This window comes from Pantherophis guttatus, chromosome 2, assembly GCF_059756535.1.
Source record: "Pantherophis guttatus breed Tessera chromosome 2, ASM5975653v1, whole genome shotgun sequence".
In the NCBI taxonomy this organism is placed as follows: Eukaryota; Metazoa; Chordata; class Lepidosauria; order Squamata; family Colubridae; genus Pantherophis; species Pantherophis guttatus.
This window is the reverse complement of record NC_142064.1, coordinates 263,594,711-263,615,647: the sequence shown is the minus strand read 5'-3', so window position 1 is coordinate 263,615,647 and position 20,937 is coordinate 263,594,711. Positions and strand designations below refer to the sequence as shown.

The following is a 20,937-nucleotide window of genomic DNA, read 5'->3' as shown; positions in this document are numbered from 1 at the left end:
ATGGAAGGCTGAATCAACCTTGAGCCTGGTGAGATTTGAACTTGCAGTAATTGCAGGCAGCTGATGTTAATAACTGTGCTTTAGTTTGCTGCGCTACCAGGGCTATCTCGCTTTGCATGTAATGAGTCTATCTCATATATTAGTTTCACCTTTTAAGTTGCATTACTGAAATAAATGAACTTTTGCACGATATTCTAATTTTTCGAGTTTCACCTGTATCTTCAGATCAGTCCTCAACCTCTCCGGCTTGGCAGGGGGAGGGGCTTGGCAGGGGGAGGGGACGGTTCTTTGCGAGTGGCATGCACGGGTTCACACAGCTCCATTTGTGCGAGCGAATGGATCTTTGTGCAAGACTGCAGGCACCCGCCACTTACACAAGTGGAGCTTTGCACATAAGCACAAGCACCTGCCGCTCGCACGAGTGGAGATTCACGTGCGCACATACATTTGCCTGCCACTTAACAGAAGTGGAGCTGTGTGCACACACATGCTTGCCACTCACACAGCCCAGTTCTGAACAGGCTGCAAATCGGTAGTGGGGTGCAACCTGGGGGTTGGGGGACCCCTGCTTTAAATGTCAGCAATGTAGCTTTTTAGAACAGATTGGACAGCCACTTCTCTGGAATGGGATAAGGTCTCCTGCTTGAGCAGGTGGTTGGACTAGAAGATCTCCATGGCCCCTTCCAACTCGGTTACTCTGCTACTCTGATTAGCAAAAGACAATTTGGGTTCACAATCACCTCAGTAATTCGGGTTTAAAACTGTCCCTCTTTTCTTCCCAAATCAACTTATCACAACATATCTTATCCCAAGGGCATATTTTGCCACTATTTAGCTGCTATCTGCAAGGGTGGGCTGCTGGGGGTTCGCAGGGGTTCGGGAGAACCTCTAGCTAAGATTCTGTGCAGTTTGGAGAACCCCCAAATCCCACTCCTGACTGGCCCCGCCCACCCCGCCCCCACAGGAGTCCCCATGCAGCCCGTTTTGGATGCAGCAGGATGCGCGCAGAGGCTCAGGGAGGGTGAAAAATGGGCCTACCGGAAGTTCAGGAAGGCGGGAAACGGGCCCTGGAGGGCCTCCAGAGCCTGGGGAGGCTGTTTTCACCCTCCTGGAGGCTCGAGGAAAGCCTCTGGAACCCGGGGAGGGCAAAAACGCCCCCCCTCGGCCATGATGCAGGAGGCCAACTAGGCCACACCCATCATGGCCACACCCACCCAGCAACCGGACAGAGAACCCCTTACTAAAATTTTTGAATCCCAACCCTGGCTATCTGCCCCCCAAGCCTTTCAACACCTTCATTCTAAAACCAGCTTCATTGTCTGCATGTCACCCCAAAAAAAATCTCACAGAGCAAAGCCACGTGGGATGACCAAACCCTCTCATTTCCCCATAATATCAAACGACACTACAACGTTTCTTTGGTTTTGAACTTTATTTGGACTTCAACCTGAATGTGTGAGAACGAAGCGGAGTTCACACACGGCTAAGCCTTAATAGGAGTTGGCCTAACTTTGGCTTAGTGTGTTGTGTGAGCCTTCCCGTTGCAGTTCATCCAACGAAACCAGGTTACACTAACTAAATCTAAGGGATACGCTATGCCCACCTATTGGCTAACATGTCAGGCTAAAAGTGGGAAGACACGGGGATTAATCCCTAGTTAACAACAACAACAACACACAGTTGTCTGCCTCTCATTTTGTCTATTAGCCTACCTGTCTATCTTGCCTTCAGGATAAAAACCTGTGGAAGCTGCTACATGGGGAAGGGATGCAACTGTCAGGGGAAACACAGGTAGTCCTCAATTTAGGACAATTGAGCTCAAAATTTATGTTGCTAAGTGAGACAGTTAAGCTGATTTCACCCCATTGTACAATCTTTCCTCCCACAGTTGTTAAATGAATTTTGAAGTTGTTAACTTAGTCACATGGCTGTTAAGTGAATCTGGCTTCCCCACTTGTCAGAAGGTCGTAAAAGGGGATCACATGACACACACACCCCGGGACACTGAAACCGTCATAAATAAGAGCCAGTTGCCAAGTGTCTGAATTTTGATCATGTGACCATGGGGATGCTGCAATGGTCATAAGTGTGAAAAACAGTCATAAATTGCTTTTTTCAATGTCATTGTAAGTTCAAATGGTCACTAAGTAAACTGTTGTAAATTGAGGACTACCAGTATCCTTGAGGAATGGAGGAGGAGAGCCACAGCTAGGGCAAATGTCAGTTAAGAGGCCTCTCAGCCCACAGAAGGAACGGGAGTATAGAAAGCACCTCAGAAGGAACTCCCCCCGATTCCTTGGAAAGCAAAGGCAAAGAAGGGGAGCCATGTTTTCAGACTTCCAAAATTCTGTTACTGCGATCCTTAAGTAGAATAGAATAGAATAGAATAGAATAGAATAGAATAGAATAGAATAGAATAGAATAGAATAGAATAGAATAGTTGGAAGGGACCTTGGAGGTCTTCTAGTCCAACCCCCTGCCGAGGCAGGAAATCCTACACCACTTCAAATGTTTATCCAACATCTTAAAAATTTCCAGTGTTGGAGCATTTACAACTTCTGGAGGCAAGTTGTTCCACTGATTAATTGTTCTAACTATCAGGAAATTTCTCTTTAGTTCTAAATTGCTTCTCTCCTTGATTAGCTTCCATCCGTTTTTTTGTTGTCTTGCCTTCAGGTGCTTTGGAGAATAGCTTGACTCCCTCTTTTTTGTGGCAGCCCCTGGGATATTGGAACACTGCTATCGTGTCTCCCCTGGTCCTTCTTTTCATTAAACTAGACATACCCAATTCCAGCAACCCTTCTTCATATGTTACAGCCTCCATCCCGTCATCATCTTTGTTGCTCTTCTCTGCACTCTTTCTCAACATGTTTTTTGCATCGTGGCAACCAAAACTGGATGCAGTATTCCAAGTGTGGCCTTACCACATTTAGTGATCATATTCATGGTATTCGTTTCTTGAGACGACATCCACCTCCTCTATTTTGCAGTAGAAAGCACAAGGAAGAAAAAAACCCCTGTAAAATAGTATATAACCAAGAAGAGGAAGCCCTTAACGTTTCCCTCTAATATTGGGGGGAGGAGCAATGGTTTTAAAATTCGTGGTCCAGCCCCATCTGGCATGCCGTCCCTTGTTTTGAATGCTTACCCTGCTTACGGCCTTCCACTATTCAATTATTGTTCCAATATTTTGTTCCAATATTTGAGGGGCTGCCACAAAAAAGAGGGAGTTTTTCCACCAGAAGGCAAGACAACAAACAATGGATGGAAACTGAGGAGAAGCAACCTGGAATTGAGGAGAAACTTCCTAACAGTGAGGACAAGTGGAATAGCTTGCCTTCAGAAGTGGTGGGTGCTCCATCACTGGAGGCTTTCAAGTGGACAGCCACTTGTCTGCTTGAGAAGGAGGTTGGACTAGAACAGTGATGGCTAACCTTTTTGCCATTGAGTGCCAAAAATGGGGGGGGGGTGCAAGGGGGGGTCGCTCTTGTACATGCCCACACCCATAATTCTATGCGTCCCGCCCCCCGCGCATACGTGTGCGACAACCCCCACCCCACGCTTCCCTCACTTTTGGCATGTGATGGCAAGGTAGGCCCGTTTTTCGCTCTCCCCAGGCTCCAGAGCCTTTATAGGAGGCTGGGGACGGCCAAAATAGCCTTCCCCACTCCCCCAGAGGCCCTCCAGAGGCCAGAAACAGCCTTTTTCCTGACCTGAAAATCAGCTGGCATGCACGCACATGCACGTCGGAGCTGAGCTCGCGTGCCCACCGATATGGCTTCATGTGCCACCTGTGGCACGCGTGCCATAGGTTCGCAATCACGGGACTAGAAGACTCCAAGGCCCCTTCCAACTCTGTTACAGGTAGTCCTCGACTTACAACCACAATTGAGCCCAAAATTTATGCTGTTAAGTGAGACATTTGTTTTGCCTCCATTTTACGACCTTTCTTGCCACGGTTGTTAAGTGAATCACTGAAGTTGTTAAGTTAGCAACCCGGTTGTTAAGTGAATTCAGCTTTCCCATTGTCAGAAGGTCACAAAAGGGGATCACATCACCCCCCCCTCCCCCCGGTCACTGCAACCGTCATAAGTACGTGCCAGTTGCTAAGTGTCCTAATTTTGATCACGTGACCACAGGGATGCTGTGACAGTTGGAAGTGTGAAAAAAAGGTAATGTCACTTTTTACAGTGCAGTTATCAACTCTGTCAACGGTCACTTAAACGGACTGTTGTTAAGTCGAGGAATGCTTGTTTATTTTTGTCTGTCCTGAATCTCTTCTCGTTCAATTTCCCTCACCTTTTACTACTTAGCAAACCTTCACCCTTCATCATTTTCTCTACTCTATTCATACATTTTATACAAACCTATCAAATCTCTTTCCCCTTTATACAGGCATTCCTTAAACACACAGGCATCTTCCCCATTAGATGCTTAGCAACTAGGCAGCCACTCTAATCCAAACCTATTTTCTCCTTTATTATTTACTGTTAATTGACGAAAGCAGGAGTGGGCAACTGTGGCCCTTTTACAACCTGTGGACTTCAACTCCCAGAATTCCTGAGCCAGCTTGGCTGGCTCAGGAATTCTGGGAGTTGAAGTCCACAGGTTGTAAAAGGGCCACAGTTGCCCACTCCTGGACTAAAGGATGCTCTTTTTGTCCAAAGTCACGTTCTTTTGAAAATAATTTGTCAAGGACACCCACTAATGGGAACTAGAGTTATTGAAGATGGAAGGGGATCAAATCTTCCTCTCGGCCTTCTCTTAACACAATGGGGACACATAGGCCCTGGCATTATAATGGGGCCTGTTCAAATTTACCTTCCCAGATTGTGCGAATCAGTCAACCGTGGTTCACAATCAATTTAAAGGTAGTCCTTGACTTACAACCGTAACTGAGCCCAAAATTTCTGTTGCTAAGCAAAACATCTGGTGAGTTTTGCCCCATTTTATGACCTTTTTTGCCACAGTTGTTAAGTGAATCACAGCAGTTTTTAAATCAGTAACAGGGTTGTGGAGTGAAGCTGGCTTCCCCATTGACTTTGTTTGTCAGGAAGTCGTAAAAAAAGGGAACACATGATCCCAGGACAGTGAAACCATCATAAATACATGCCAGTTGCCAATCATCTGAATGGGGATCATGTGACCTGCCATTGTCGTGTGAAAAACAGGTCATAGATCACTTTTTCCGGGGCCGTTGTAACTTTGAACTGTCACTAAGCAAACAGCCGTTAAGTAAAGGACCTATCTGGATTTATGCCTCAGCAATTTTGCAAATTCCGCCATCTTGAGTGTTGCTAGGCAAACCATGGTTTAGCCAGATGTTCATGCCACTTCCCACCAAATGACAGAATTTGCTGGCTTTGAGCAAATGTACAATCAACATAAGCTTTCGCGAATGACTCTATGCATCCGATGAAGCTAACTGCAGCTTAACGAAAAGCGTAGGCCTCTTTATAAAATTATGTTGGTTGGCAAAGGGAGCCAGCAGACTCCTTTCTGATTTTTGGCTACCATTTTATAAGAGCACCGCCTTCTTGGCAGCAATCTTGTGAAATGTTGGGTCTTGCGTATGAATGTGTGTATGCTTGTGAGGGCAGGTTGGGAAAAGTTAACAAAAGCCATTTTGTGACAAGACCGTTTTGGGGGTCACTCAAAACCCCATCTACCTAAAAGGGACAAACTTGCTTGAGAAAGCCAAAGCTCTAGAGCAGGGATGGAGAACAATGATCTCCTTTATGGCTTGTGGACTTCAACTCCCAGAATTCCTGAGTCAGCCATGCTGGCTCAGGAATTCTGGGAGTTGAAGTCCACAAGTCATGAAGGGGCCACCTTTCCCCATCTCTGCTCTAGCGAAAAATAAAACATGATTTCACAAAAAAAGACCTCTAAATCCAAAGTGGGAGACCTAAATTAGCTTGATAATTGAGTTAATTATTCAGGTATACCTGATGGGATGCTAGTATCTGTGGAGTTTTTCCTCCAGTGGGACCAGTCTATCAGGGCAACCTGGTCTACCTAATTATGGGATGGAGCATACTGCTTACATTTCTGTGGAAAAATGAAGGACATAAGGCTGGAAAGAACAGAATGGAGTATGCTAGAAGAGGGCAAGGCCGGGTGGAATTCAGGTAGTCCTTGACTTATGACTTATGTCCTTGGGATCAGAATTTCCGTTTCCGGTAGTTAAATGAATCCACACTCAATTTTACAATCTTTCTAGCCAGGATTGTTAAGTAAATCAATGCGGTTGAGTGAATCACATGGTGGTTAACCAAATCTGGCTTGCCCCGCTGATTTTGCTTGTTGGAAGCTGGCTGGGTGGGTCTCAAATGGGGATCACACGACCCTGGGAAGTTGCAGCCATCATCAATATATACCAGTTGCCAAGTGCTCAAATTCTGATCACATGATCATGGGAATGCTGCAACAGTTGTAAATGTGATAACCGGTCATAAGTCATTTTTTTAAAGTGCTGTTCTAACTCGGAAGAGCCACTGAATGAAATGGTTGTAAATCAAGGACTATATCAGAGGTGGGATTCACTTACTTTCCCTATCGGTTCGCAAATGTGAGCGTGCGCTAAGGCGCAGTAGTCGCGCATTACATCCGGGCAGATGAGCGGAGCCTCCCGGAGTTGCGGCTACCGGTTCACACGATCCGGACAGAACCAGCTGAATCCCACCACTGGACTATATCCAGCAATATTCTATTCCAGAACCTTCTCTCTTTTGTAATCTACCATGTATGCACACAAATAAGCCAAGGATTTCAGGCTCCAAAACATACCCAAAATCAGATTTGGCTTATCCATTAGTATATACGGTAATACATTGTAAAAATTACTCGTATATCTTATAGAGGCCCATTTGTAGCTAAGCAGACCCTTGAATTTTTTAACCCAACTGTCATGAAAAATGCAGGTTGGCTTATCTGTGAGTGGCACGTTTTTCAGGGTTTTTTCACAATTTATTTAGGGCCTGTTTACTCAGACATGGGCTTACACGTGAATATATACGGTACTTCTGCATTCTGAAAAGTCTAGCACATATTTTTCAAGCTTAGCAACTTTTAAGAGGTGTGGAATTCAACTCCCAGAGTTCCCTAGTCATGACTGGCTAGGGAATTCTGGGAGTTGAAATCCAATCCTCCTAAAAGTTGAAGCTAAGGTTGTGAAACTTTGCCCGAGCAAAGGGAGACAATGGGCACCCAATTCAGAACGACACCTAGCCACCCGAAACCATATGCACTGGCGTTTTAAACTGGGGATAACTGGACACAGTGCATAAGCTGCAATGATCACCATAACTGCACCATCACAATGCAGTGCTAATTTAGTGTGTCAAAAACTTTTTGACACCATCTTCAAGTTGGATTTTAGCAATATTGAGGAGGGGGGAAGGGACAGGACAGGACGGGAAGAAAGGAGAGGGGAGGGGAGGGAAAAATTAAAGCCTATAAAACAGGGGTCCTCAATCCCTGGTCCCTGACCCAACACTAGGCCACAGCATGCCAGAAATCGGGCCTCGCCAACAAGCAAAGCCCCATCCGAGGGATGCAGGCAGCACTTGAAACCATGTACCCTCCGGTCCATGGAAAAACCTCTCTCCACAGAACCGGTCCCTCTTTCCCAAAAGGTTGGGGGCCACTACTATAAAATACGTTTTAGTTCTTCGAAACTAGAGATTTTGTCCACCTCTGGATTCCCCCCCTTTTTTTTTCACAACCATGGGGGTTCTTTTTGCTTTTTGCTAAATCAGAATCGTAACTCAAGCCTTCCTCTTCCGGAGACCATAGAGTTTTCACTTATTACCTACAAGTGCCCAATAATCACAGATAACTTGCTCCTGAATATGGGGGGGATCTACAGAGTTATTAGATAGCTAAATTACAGCAGGGGGGTGGGATTACACTAATAATGGAAGGCTCAAAATATGCTGGCTGGGGGCCCTGGGGAAGCCATTGTAATGAGCAGCCAGCTTCAAAGCTCTCTCTTCTGCGAAGGCTTGGCTTTCTTCCTAAAACTAACTTGACAATCTAAGCCTCCATCCTCTGTACTACCCTATCTTTTTTTTTTCTCTCCAGCCTAACTCTATCTTCCAAAACCACCACATTTAAATTCTATAGCCCGACATTCTCTCTATTCTCACATCCGGCCCCCACAAGCCAGGCTGCCATATTCCAATACCTTAGGGACTAGCACCCTGACTAGTAGTCTCGTAAGGAATAGGCTAACTCCGCCACGGTCACAGAGGGGACCCCCTGCCCATGAAGTCGCTAGGGCCCTGCTCGGCTCCCTCCCACAAGCCGCCCATGCTGTAACTCTCAGCCGAGTGATCCTTCTGATGGGTGGTCAAGGCCGAATGGGAACCGAAGCTCCTCCCACATTCGTTGCAGATGTAAGGAGTGTATATGGAATGTGTTCTCATGTGCCGGGTGAGTTTGGAACTGGAAATGAACCTTTTCCCACACTCGGTGCAGCCGTAAGGCCTCTCCCCCGTGTGGACCCGCTGGTGGGTGTTACGAGTCGACAAATGGCTGAAGCTTTTCCCGCACACGTTGCAGAGGTACGGCTTCTCGCCCGTGTGGATCCGCTGGTGCTTGCTGAGGTTGGAACTGTAGCTGAAACTCTTCCCACATTCGGGGCAGCTGTAAGGTTTCTCGCCCGTGTGGACCCGCAGGTGCTTCGTCAGATCCGAGTTCTGCTGGAAGCATTTCCCACAATCCGGGCAACCGTAGCCGTAAGGCATCTCGTCCATGTGGATCCGCTGGTGAGTGACCAGACCCCGGTGCTGGCTGAAGCAGGCCCCGCACTCAGCGCACACATAGGGCATCTCGCCCGTGTGGGTCCTCTGGTGGATCAGCAGGTTAGAGCGCTGGGCAAAACATTTGCTGCACTCCGGGCACTGGTGGGGCTTCTCCCCCGAGTGGATTCTCTGATGCTTCAAGAGGTTGGAACTCTGGCGGAAGCATTTCCCGCACTCGGGACAGGGGTATGGCTTCTCCCCCGTGTGGATCCGCCGATGGATGGTAAGGCTCGAACGCTGCGTAAAATGCTTCCCGCAATCAGGGCACTGGTGTGGGCTCTCCGCCGCGTGGCCCCGCTGGTGTTTGAAGAAGGCCGGGCTTGGGCGGAAAGCAGTCCTGCTATCAGAACTTTGTAAGCTCCTCTGGCCCAGCTGGGCTCTGCCGGGAGCCTTCAACCCGTTTTCGGTAATTCGGTTCAGGGCCTTCTCAGCATGCTCCCCGTTAGAGTTCCCCATGTCTGAAACAAAAAGGAACAAGAAGCTTTACTTGGTGGTCCAGTAACATTTGGGGTCCCTCCACACCCCCACTGCACAGTCATTTCCTGGCTGGACTACTACAGTGTGCTCTACCTGGGACTGCCCTTGAAGAGTGTTTGCAAGTTGCAGCAGTCCAGAAGACAGTGCTAAGGGCAGCCTTGGCTGCTTCACATTAAGGCCAAGTCGCACCTGTCTTCGGCAAACTGCACTAGGGGATGACGGTATCGGTCGGACAACTCACCACGGCCATCTTGCTGCAACCAACTCACTGCAGGATAACTTGCAAATGGACAATTCCACATGAAGTGATAAAGATTATCTGCCATTGTTTCTTTGATATTATTTTCATTGACAAAAATAATATTAGGAAGACCACTTAGACTTATATACTGTTTCACAGTGCTTTACAGTCCTCTCTAAGCAGTTTACAGAGTCAGCCTCTTGCCCCTAACAATCTGGGTCCTCATTTTACTGACCTCAGAAGGATGAAAGGCTAGGTCAACCTTGAGCCAGTCAAAATCGAACTGCCGACAGCAGTCAGCAGAAGTAGCCTGCAGTATTGCATTCTAATCACTGGACCACGAATGCTCTTGATATCAAAGAAACGGAGGTAGATAACATCACACTGAATTATCCCAGGTGGAATATGTCCACGAGTTGACCGTGGCGAGATAGCCATGGTGAGTTGGCCACGGCAAACCGTCCCATTCTGTGGGAATGACCTTGGGATGTGCAGGATTGGGTGGGGGGCGGGGGGAGAGATGCTGCTGCCTAGGGAATGATCAGATAAGAGGGGGCATAGCCCACAGCTGCATAACAGGTGGAGAAAGAAAGTCGGAAAGGAACCTCAGCCTAACTTATCAGGCTATAAACAGAAACAGCAGGAAATTTGTACTTTCAGGCTTACGCTGGTCTGTTAATATAGCCTAAAAATAAAATAGAGTTTAGCTCATCCGGTTGTGTTTCCTGTCTGCTCTATCTGGGAAGGCTGACAACCAGCTTCCAAATACAATTCAAGGGGCTGGTTGCCATCTACAAAGCCCTACATGAAGCAAACTTAGGATACTTTCAGGATCATCTATTGCAGCGCTCCCCATCTTTCCGGCTTTGTGGACTGGTGCCGGCAGGGTTTGTGTGTGTGGAGAGGGGATGGTTCCACGTGACTGCCCACTACTTGTGCGGCCTAATTCTGAACAAGCCAACGGCCCAGTACCGGTCTGTGGTCCAGGAGTTGGGGACCTCTAATCTACTGCATATCTAGTCATTTCTGCTTGCTCTGTTGTGGCCCGCCAGCGGCCAGCGGATCTGGCAGCAGATTCAGACAGTGAGGAGGTTAGGGAGGAACATGGGCCAGTCCTGGAGTCTGGGGAAGGCTCTAATGAGGGCTTTGTGTCGGAGGCAGAGATGGGGCCAGGGCCGAATGCGAGTTATCAGCTGCCTTTGGAGTCAGTCATCAGTGAGGCAGACAAACAGCTGGAGCCTGTTCCCAGTGTGCCCATGTGCAGTTGCTAGACAGAGGTAACCGCTAAAGAACAAGGGTCGACTTGGGAGTAAGGCCACAGGTGGACGATGAATGGCCCCTCCCAGAGGGAACAAAAGAGGAACGAAAGGGGAGTGGAGTTTGCAGAAGACAATTAGTTCATTCCTGCATTCTTGCCAAGTATTGTGGAGTCTGAAAGATATCGGCCTGGCCACTCTCCAAGCCTGATAAGGGTCGGTAATTGTGAACTATCTTGAAAGACTGTGGGAGAGGAAAGACTTTGCTGGAGAGGAATTCACTGTAAATTAAATAAAAGGGGTTAATCGGGATGGGGACTCGGCTTCGTGCTGCTGGAGAAGCCTAAGTCAGAACATGCTCCACCAAAATTGACAGGATTCACAGGGCCACCTTCTAGATATGTTGAGGCTGCAATACCCAGAATTATTAGTACCCCTGATTTTTGGACCGGAATTCTAGGTCTTGGCGTCCCCACAACCCTGGAGAACAGCTGATTGAGACAGGTGGTCTTACAGCTTCCAAAGAACCAAAAGGCAGGAGATTCTTACCCAGGATTCTGGCATCTTGATTCAACTCTCGGTGAATCCGCTTCAGCCCAGCACCCACAGAAGATGGTTTTATTTCAGCCCAGTTCACCACTTGAGTTCCCCGAGTCTGAAAGAAGAGCAGAAAGCAAGGCCTTAAAAGGCGATCTTATCCCTGCAGTGTCCCTGCAGTGCTTATATTTCTGGATGCGGCAAAAGCATTTGATCGATTGAATTGGCATTTTTTACTGAAAATAATACAAAAGATGCAGTTTGGAGAGTATTTTACACTATCTATTAAGGCAATATACCAGGAACAAACAGCACAAATAATAATTAATGGTAGCTTAACAGAAACCTTCAAAATTGAAAAAGGAACAAGACAGGGGTGTTCCCTGTCCCCATTATTGTTTATTTTGACTTTTGAATTTTTGCTGAACAAAATACGGGAGTCAGATAAAATAAAGGGAATTAAAATTAGGCATTATGATTACAGATTACGAGCATTTGCAGATGACTTGGTTATAACTTGAACCCAACCAGTGCAATCAGCTATAGGTTTAATGGATATAGTTAATCAATATGGTCAAGTATCAGGTTTTAAAATAAATATAGGGAAAACAAAGATAATAACTAAAAATATGACTACAAATCAAAAAGAAGAATTAGAAAGAATAACAGGATTTGAAATAGTAAAAAAGGTTAAATATTTAGGGGTTTATATTACAACTTCAAATGTGAAATTATATAAGTATAATTATGAACCGCTATGGCAAAAAATACAGAAAGAGATGGACAAGTGGAAAAAACTACAATCGTCTCTGTTGGGAAGAATAGCAGCAATAAAAATGAATGTTTTGCCTAAGTTTTTATTTCTTTTTCAAATGATACCAATACTTTAAAAAGATGCAAATTTGGGGGAATGGCAGAAGGGTATTAATAATTTCGTTTGGGCAGGGAAAAGACTGAGAATAAAATTAAAGATACTGCAAGATATACGTGAAAGAGGAGGTCTCAAAATGCCCAATTTAAGATTATATTACGAAGCAGCTGCCCTATCAGCAATTAGTGATTGGATTAATTTAACAGAAGGAAGAATTTTGAATATTGAGGGATATGATTTGTTATATGGTTGGCATGCTTATTTATTATATGACAAGAAGGTGGATAAGACTTTTAAAAGCCATATATTAAGGAATGCTTTATTGCGTGTCTGGAGAAAGTATCAATACAAATTAAATGATAAGATATCTATATGGGCAGTACCCAGACATGCGATAGAGAATATAAATGTAGAACAAAAACAAGATGTGATTACATATAAAGAGCTTCTCAATATGGAAAGAGGTATATTACAGTTAAAGTCTTTGAATGTACTAAAAGAAGAAAGGATAATTCAAACTTGGTTTCAGTACGGACAGTTACAAGCTAGATGGAAAGAGGATCAGAAAATTGGTACCATGCAAACGGATGAAAACTTGGTAAAACAAATCAGAGACCAGAGTCAAATGCATATAAAAAGGTTGTATAATACATTGATAGAAATAGATTCAGAAACGGAGTTAGTTAAAGATTGTACGATAAAATGGGCACAAAATATTGAGGAACCAATAATGATGGAAACGTGGGAAAAAATATGGGTTAGAAATGTAAAATTTACGCAAGCTCAAAATATGAGAGAAAATTTTTATAAAATGTTTTATAGATGGCACTTAGATCCTAAAAAGTTAGCTTGTATGTATCCAAGTTTACAATCTAAGTGTTGGAGATATGAGTGTGATGAAGCCATGGATTATCATATATGGTGGACATGTAAAAAAATCAAAGCATTCTGGATAAAAATATGGTGGATTGTGCAAAACATTCTTAAAAAAAAGATAAAGTTTACTCGATCTTATTCCTGGCCACTCCTTTCCAGGTTTTTGCCAAGCTCCTGTTTATCACCAACTCCAATCAGACAATATATAGGTAGTCCACAACTTACAGTAGTGGCCAAAATTGTGGAAACCTTTTGGAAAAAGTGTATTTTTGAGGTTTGATGGCTACTAACACAACTTTTTTTTTTTTTTTTTGGAGTTTCAAGATAATCATATTCTACTGCTGGAATGGCCTGGGAATAGCCCAGACCTTAATTAACCCAATTGAAAATCTATGGAGCCGACTAAAGAAACTTGTTAGTCAGAAGCAACCCAGCAATAAAACCCAGTTAATAGAAGCAATCATTCTATCTTGGTTTCATATGATAACAGCTGCAGAACTAAAAGACTTGATTCACTCCATGGGAAGACGTTGTAAGGCCGTAATTCATGCTAAAAGTTACCCAATTAAGTACTGACGTGATCATTTTTGTATATCTTGTTTTTTCTACGTGTTTGACTTTTCTTCTTTATACTGTAACTGCTATTCTAATAGCAAATCCGTCATAAAAGTCATTGCATTACATTCTTGATTAAATTATCTTTCCATTGATATATAATTTTACGGCACTACTCCCCAAAAAAAGTGGTGTTATTAGCTAATCTTAGAAAATACTTTTCCCCAAAAGGTTTCCACAATTTTGGCCACTACTGTACAACCAACTAATCAGTCTAAACTTGCAGTTGCTGAGTGAGATGTTTGCAAAGTGAATTTTGCTCCGTTTTACGACCTTTCTTGCTCCAGGTGTTAAGAGAATCCCTGCAGTTGTTAAATTAGTAACATTGTCCTTAAGTGAATATGGTTTCCCCATTGACTTTGCAGGATCAAAAAGGCACAAAGGGTGACCAAATGACCCCGGGACACTGCAACCGTCGTAAGTATGAGCCAATTTGAAGCCAACAGTCTGAATTTTGATCACAGGGATGCTGCCCTGTTCATAGGTGTGCAAAACAGTCAGTGACATTTTTAAGGGCCTTTGTAACTTTGAATGGTCACTAAGCGAACTGTCGTACGTCTAGGACTACAAGTATGTCCCACCAAAACTGCTAGAATCTACAGGTAGTCCTCGGCTTACGACCACAGTTGGGACCAGAATTTCCACTGCTAAGCAAGCCGGTTGTTAACTGAGCCCAATTTGACAACCTTTTTGGCAACCGTGGTTAAGCGAATCGCCACCATCCTTAAGTGAACTCGGCTTCCCACATTGACACTGATTGTTGTTAAGCCAGCAGAGGAGGTTGCAAATTGTGATCACGTGATGTTGCAACCGCGATAAATGCCTGCCAGTTGCCAAGTGTCCAAATTTTGATCACATGACTATGCGGATGCTCGGCCAGCCTAAGATAGGATATAAGTCATTTTTTTCAGTGCTTGAGCAGGGGGCTGGACTAGAAGACCTCCAAGGTCCCTTCCAAATCTATTCTGATTTAATTACTGCAGCATTCACTTAATGATCATCAACTTGCCTAACGACTGTGGCAAAAGTTGTCATAAAATAAAATTGGTTGTGTAATGACTCTCTTAACCAATATGACTTATGGCCGTAATTCCAGGCTCAATTATGGTCATAACGCACGTATTCGTATATTCATATCACCTTTGCCTCCTTCCAAAAATTCTTGCACTAGTTGAGATGCAGTTGGGATGAATATGTAGGTCAGTGATGGCTAACCTTTTTGCCATTGAGTGCCAAAGGCGGGGGGCACGTGCGCATGCCCACACCCATTATTCTATGCGCCCCACCCCCGCACATGCGATACTACCACCACCCCCTGCTTTTGACACACGATGGCACAGTAGGCCCATTTTTCGTCCTCCCAGGCTCCAGAGGCTTTCTAGGAGCCTGGGTAGGGCCAAAACAGCCTACCAGAGGCCCTCTGGGGGGTGGGGAAGGCTGTTTTCGCCCTCCCCAGGCTCCTAGAAAGCCTCAGGAGAGCAAAAAACAGGCCTTCCTCACCCACTCCCAGACCCTCCGGAGGCAGGAAACAGCCTGTTTCTCTACTTCCGGTGGGCCCAGAAGGCCCGAAAATCAGCTGGCTGGTGCGCAGCTGAGCTCGCGTGCCCACCGATATGGCTCTGTGTGCCACCTGTGGCACGCGTGCCATACGTTCGCCATCATGGATATAGGTAGTCCTCGACTTACAACAGTTCCGTTTAGTGACCAAAGTTACAACAGCATTGAAGAAAGTGACTTGCAATCGTTTTTTACACTTAACGACCGTTGCAGCGTCCCCACGGTCATGCGATCAAAATTCAGGCACTTGGCAGCTCATATTTATGACAGTTGCAGTGTCCCAGGGTTTACGACCTTCTGACCAGCAAGGTCCACGGGGAAACAAAATTCACTTCACAGCCGTGTTACTAACTTAACATCTGCAGTGATTCTCTTTTAACGATTGAGGCAAGCAGGGTCGTAAAATGGAATGTGGGCCGCGAAACTCACTTAACAAATGTCTCACTTAGCAACAGAAATGTTGAGCTCAATTGTGGTCGTAAAGTCAAGTACTATCTGTGATAAGATCTCTTTCGGCAAAATACAAAACACTTAAATTCATCACCGCACGACCATTTTGCACCAAGGACAAGGCAGCTCAGTCCTGTCGGACATACCTGCTTCCCCTTTCTTTCGGCTTCTTGCTGCCTGATCAGAAAGGCCTCTGCCAAGGGCACAGCTTGGGCACACGACTCCGGGCCGTGTTCTCTCACCCAGCTCTGGATCTCCTGAGGTAGAAGGGTCAGGAACTGCTCCAGAACCAGAAGGTCTAACATCTGCTCCTTAGTGTGCTTCTCCGGCTTCAGCCACCCCCGGCACAGTTCCCGAAGCTGGCTGCACACCTCCCGGGGTCCCCAGGCTTCGTGGTAGCGGAACTGCCGGAAGCGTTGGCGCTGCGCCTCCATCCGGAGGGCATCCCCTTTCAAGATGGCCGCCTTGACTTTGGCATATTCGCCTCGGTCCTGGAGGCTGAGGCTACTGTACGTCTCCTTGGCTTCCCTACCCAACACGGGCACCAGGCGAGCCAGCCATTCTCGGCGGGGCACCTGGCAGGTTCCAGCCAGACGTTCAAAGGAGGCAAAGAAGGCTTTGTTGTCCCCCAACGGGGCAGGTCCCTCGGACAGCTGCTGGTGTCCCTCCCCTAGAGGAGAGGACCGGAGCGCAGTGAGGAACTCCTGCCATTGGGCTTCCCAGAGTTCGGGCAAGTCCTCCCTGGGCTCCTGCTTCATTTGCCGTGGGGCAGCCCAATTCAGGAACTCTCGAATGGTGCCCACTTGAAGGACCCGAGGCAGTTTCCCTGCACGGTCCGTTCCCTCTGCCCCTCGGGGGCTGACGGTTTGACGCTCTTCCACTTTGACGCCTCTCTGTCTTGGGATGCCATCGGCTCTTCTGGCCTTCTGTTCAGCCGCCATGGCCTCTCGAAAAGCAGGCCTCGCTGACCACGAAGTTTGCAATTTCAGTCAATCTTGGGCCGGAAGGTCGCAGGAATATCCAGAATTTCTCTCTCTAATACAGCTGGCAAATAAAGCAGTTTTCTCCAGGATGGGACAGGTTTTAAAGAAGCAATAGGCCGTGCGACATAATTCAGCAGCAAAGTGGCACTCTCTGAGGAGAAAAATAAAGAATGAGAGAAACTGTCAGCCCAGCAACAAGACCAGGCCAAGAATCATTTCCCCAGGAGGGCTAAAACGATTTTTACAGGAAGTCCTTGACTTACGACAGTTCATTCAGTGACTGAAGTTACAAAGGCACTGAAAAAAAAAGCGATTTGCCTTCATTGAAAGTGATTTTAGGACCATTTTTCACACTCACGACCGTGGCAGCCTCCCCTACGATGACGTGATCGAAATTCAGACGCTTGGCAACTGGCATGTACTTATGACAGTTGCAGTGTCTCCAACGGTCATGCGATCGGCTTTTGCGACCTTCTGACAAGCAAAGGAGGCAACAGGGAAAGTCAGATTCATTTAACAACTATGTTATTAATTTAACAACTACAGTGGTTCACTTAACAACCGTGGCAAGGAAGGTCGTAAAAGGGGGCAAAACACTCTTACCAAATGTCTCACTTAACAACAGGAATGTTGGGCTCAGCTGTGGTCGTAAGTCGAGGAATACCTGTATTGGGAGTGGCTATTGTAGCAGAATCTTGCAAGTCTGATTGTACTGAAACTCCTCCCCCTCTTATACCCATGTGAAATAGAGAGGTTTCTATCAGAGCCTTTTCCGCATATTTTCTCCTTGTTTTCTTCTCCTGGCTTTGGTAACAGATCTGGCTTATCTCTGTCAAGATCAAAATCGAAATGAATATTAAGTAACTTCCTGCTTCTCTATAGAATCACTACACAGATGATCTCAGAAGGCTTTTCAGCCCAGACACATCCAGTTAAAGATAGTCCTCAATTTACGACCACCGTGGAGCCCAAAATTTATGCTGTTGAGATATGTGTTAAGTGAGTTTTGCACCATTTTACGATCTTTCTAGCCACAGCTGTTAAGCGAATCACTGCAGGTGTTCGGTTAGCAACACGGTTGTTAAGTAAATCTAGCTTCCCCATTGACAATCTGGCTTGTTAGAAGGTCACAAAAGGGAATCACGTGACCTCAGGACACTATGACCGTCACAAATATGAACCAGCTTAGTGTCCGAATTTTGATCATGTGACCGTGGTGATGCTGCAATGGTCCTAAGTGTGAAAAATGGTCATAAGTCTCTTTTTTCAGTGCCATTGCAAATTTGAATGGTCACTAAATAAACTGCTGTAAGCTGAGAACTACCTATAGTTGATTACGGGTAGTCCTCAATTTACAACAGTTAATTTAATGACCATTCAGTTACAATGGCACTGAAAAAAGTGACTTAGGACCGTTTTTCACACTTATGACTGTTGCGGCATCCCTGTGGTCAGATGAGCAAAATTCAGATACTAGGCAACTGATTCCTATTTATGACGGTTGCAGTGTCCGGGGGTCATGTGATCCCCTCTTGCAATCTTCTGACAAGCGAAGTCAATGGGAAAAACCAGATTCACTTAATAACTGTTACTAATTTAACAACCACAGTCATTCACTTAACAACTGTGGAAAGAAAGGTTGTAAAATGGGGCAAAACTCACTTAACACTTGTCTCACTAAACAGAAGAAACGTTGGACTCCATTGTGATCGTATGTTGAGGACTATCTGTACAGAAACAGCAGGATGAGACTCCCAAACTATGGTGCCACCTCATAACAGGGCAGAAGTTTTAACTGTCATCAGGAATTCAAGCACTTTGGAAGATTATAACACACTGCTTATAATCAACTGGTTGCACACTTTACAATTGTGCAAGGGCGGTTCATATTAGACAATACACAGGCTGAGGAAACAGGAGAGAAGTGGAAGATGAGATTGATAATTAAGATTAAATAAAAGAGTATATAGCTGTATAGATATGTATCTACATTAGTAATAATCCTGCAACTCTTAGACTTGGAATAACTTTATTGTCACTTTGAATGTACACTAATCGGCATATAATTAAAATGAAATTTCGTAGCATACAGTTCTCAAAGGGTCTCCTATATAATGAAAAATGTATAATTTCACTTTTAAGGAATACACTTTCATCCCAAGGCTACCACAACCTGGCCTGTGATTCACACCTTCGATATGCAAATATTAAGCAGGCAATAAACATAAACAAATAGAACGAAAGAGCTTTCACGTGTTAATCCAGGCAGATCAAAGCCACCCCAACAGATTTAGCTGCAGGAGCCAATTCAAAGAGCTGGCAAACCTGCAGGACCAGCATCTGCCTTTTCTAACCTGAAAAGAGACACTAGATTCCAAATCCCATCATTCCCACCATTACAATTTGCTTATCTGCAAAACTATTTTCCCCCACATTTCTTCCTACACATTGTTGCGGAAAAAGGGATGCCACTGCATAAGCCACCCTCTCTAAATGGCCAGGCTTTTTGCACGGCACAGAGAGTTACATCGCCCTTGCTCCCCTGCAGGTGAAGAGATGGGTGCTGTAGTCCATCCTAGCTGTAGAACCACAGAAAGGGGAAGCCAGCAGGCCTGCACGGCGCGCCAAGATAGTGAGAAGATGGGAGTTGTAGTGCATCCTAGCCACAGCCTGGACCAGGGAAGTCAACAGGCCCGGACTTCAAAAATTGCACGACACAGAATTACACTTCCCGGCCAAAAAGTGCAAGAAACTGCACTGATTTTGCACGGCGCAAGATTACCCATGCTCCCAGCCCCAGCAAGCGAGAGGGATGGGAGTTGTAGTGCATCCTAGCCGCAGAGCCCCGGGGGGCGGGAAAGCCAAGCAGGCCCGGACTTCAAAAATTGCAAGACGCAGAATTACACTTCCCGGCCAAGTAGTGAGAAGATGGGAGTTGTAGTTAATGCATCCTAGCCTCAGAGCCTGGAGCGAGGAAGCCGGCAGGCCCGGATTTCAAAATTGCACGGATTTTTGCACGGCGCGAGATTACCCATGCTCCCCGCCCCAGCAAACGAGAGGGATGGGAGATGTAGTGCACCCGAAGCCGCAGAGCTTGCAGCAGGGAAGCCAGCAGGCCCGATCTTCAAAATTTTGCACGGCGCAAGATTACACTTGCTCCCCGCTCCAGCAAACGAGAGGGATGGGAGTTGTAGTGCATCCTAACCGCAGAGCCCCGGGGGGGCGGGAAAGCCAAGCAGGCCCGGACTTGGAAGACTTTGCAGCTACGGGATTCCTCTCCTCTCAAGAACAGGACGGGGGAAACACTGCCTTGCATTTCGCCCCTTTGCAGCTCTGGCTTTTTTTGCAAAAGCGGCTCACCTAACTGGCGCGCGCGCTTCGCCCCGGGCCACGCGCCACTCGTTGGTCCAGCTCCACCGGAGGAGCCCCACCGCCAGTCTCTCTCCACCCCCCTCCCCCTTTCCCACCACTTACACAGGGCAGATTAAAACAGCACAGGAAGGTGCACCGAGTATTTAAATCCCCCCCTAAACCCCTCTTTCTCTCCAAGGGCCGGGCCTCTCTAGCAAGCAGCCTCTCTCGCTCTCTTTAACCCACTGAGTACCTCGCTCCGCTGAGCCCTTTCCCGAAATCCAGGCGCAAAGCAGAGACTTTCTCTTGCCTGGGATGCAGGAGATTTCCTTGGACAGGATAGGATAGGATAGGATAGGATAGGATAGGATAGGATAGTGAAAGGGAAACAATAATAAGGATATAATAAATAATACTAGAATATGATATACTGGTATACTAGTACCATTGTACTAGTACTAGTACATTGTACTGTAACCATTGGGTTCCTGTAATACATATTATTCCTTTCTATTTGTATCTCCTGTTACAAACATATTGTTATTAGGCCTCTGTAATGTATCTGGTATTTGTCAAACGTATGTCCCTGCCATTTGACCTGAACTCATATCAATCTATCTAAAAGCATGGTCCGTTAACTCAGTTGAAACTACAGCCATCAAGAAAGGGATAATTTACACCTCAGCCCTAATTTATGTTTGATCTGGATAAACTCCTGCTTTCCAGAGCCAGGGGGCCAAAGTGGCCAATTGAGTAAACAAAGAAATGCTTAAGATAAAACTAATTGGGAAGTTTCTATTCCCCCTTGCAGGGCAACAAGGAATTCACAAACCTAAATTAGGCCAGAATTGGGTACTAAGCTGAGGTCTCTGAGGGTATAAAAGGATGCTATACCTTCCCCAAGGGCTGGCTATTT

General features: G+C 45.9%; 1 protein-coding gene across 3 annotated transcripts; it reads right to left on the bottom strand.

Moving 5' to 3' along the window:
• Positions 1 to 1,413: 1,413 nt before the first annotated feature.
• Positions 1,414 to 20,208, bottom strand: LOC117663171 (uncharacterized). Of its 3 annotated transcripts, none has more exons than XM_034413095.3 (4): positions 20,145 to 20,208; positions 15,834 to 16,821; positions 11,331 to 11,436; positions 1,414 to 9,265 (listed from the first exon to the last, which is right to left on the bottom strand). In XM_034413095.3, the coding sequence occupies exons 2-4, from the start codon at positions 16,626 to 16,628 to the stop codon at positions 8,247 to 8,249; spliced, it is 1,920 nt and encodes a 639-aa protein (XP_034268986.2). In that variant the 5' UTR covers positions 16,629 to 16,821; positions 20,145 to 20,208; the 3' UTR covers positions 1,414 to 8,246. The 3 variants fall into 3 exon arrangements, with proteins under 3 accessions (XP_034268986.2, XP_034268984.2, XP_034268985.2); XM_034413093.3 differs by having other exon boundaries at positions 20,031 to 20,161; XM_034413094.3 differs by lacking the exon at positions 20,145 to 20,208 and adding an exon at positions 17,335 to 17,619.
• Between the last annotated feature and the right edge of the window lie 729 nt (positions 20,209 to 20,937).

Bases quoted from the DNA above. Each gene is read 5' to 3' on its own strand.
- LOC117663171 (XM_034413095.3), bottom strand. From the start codon at position 16,628: ATGGCGGCTGAACAGAAGGCCAGAAGAGCCGATGGCATCCCAAGACAG. The intron at 11,437-15,833 runs GTATGTCCGACA...CTCTTCTTTCAG, and splicing joins CCGAAAGAAAGGGGAAGCAG to ACTCGGGGAACTCAAGTGGT. The intron at 9,266-11,330 runs GTAAGAATCTCC...TTTTTGTTTCAG, and splicing joins TCAAGATGCCAGAATCCTGG to ACATGGGGAACTCTAACGGG.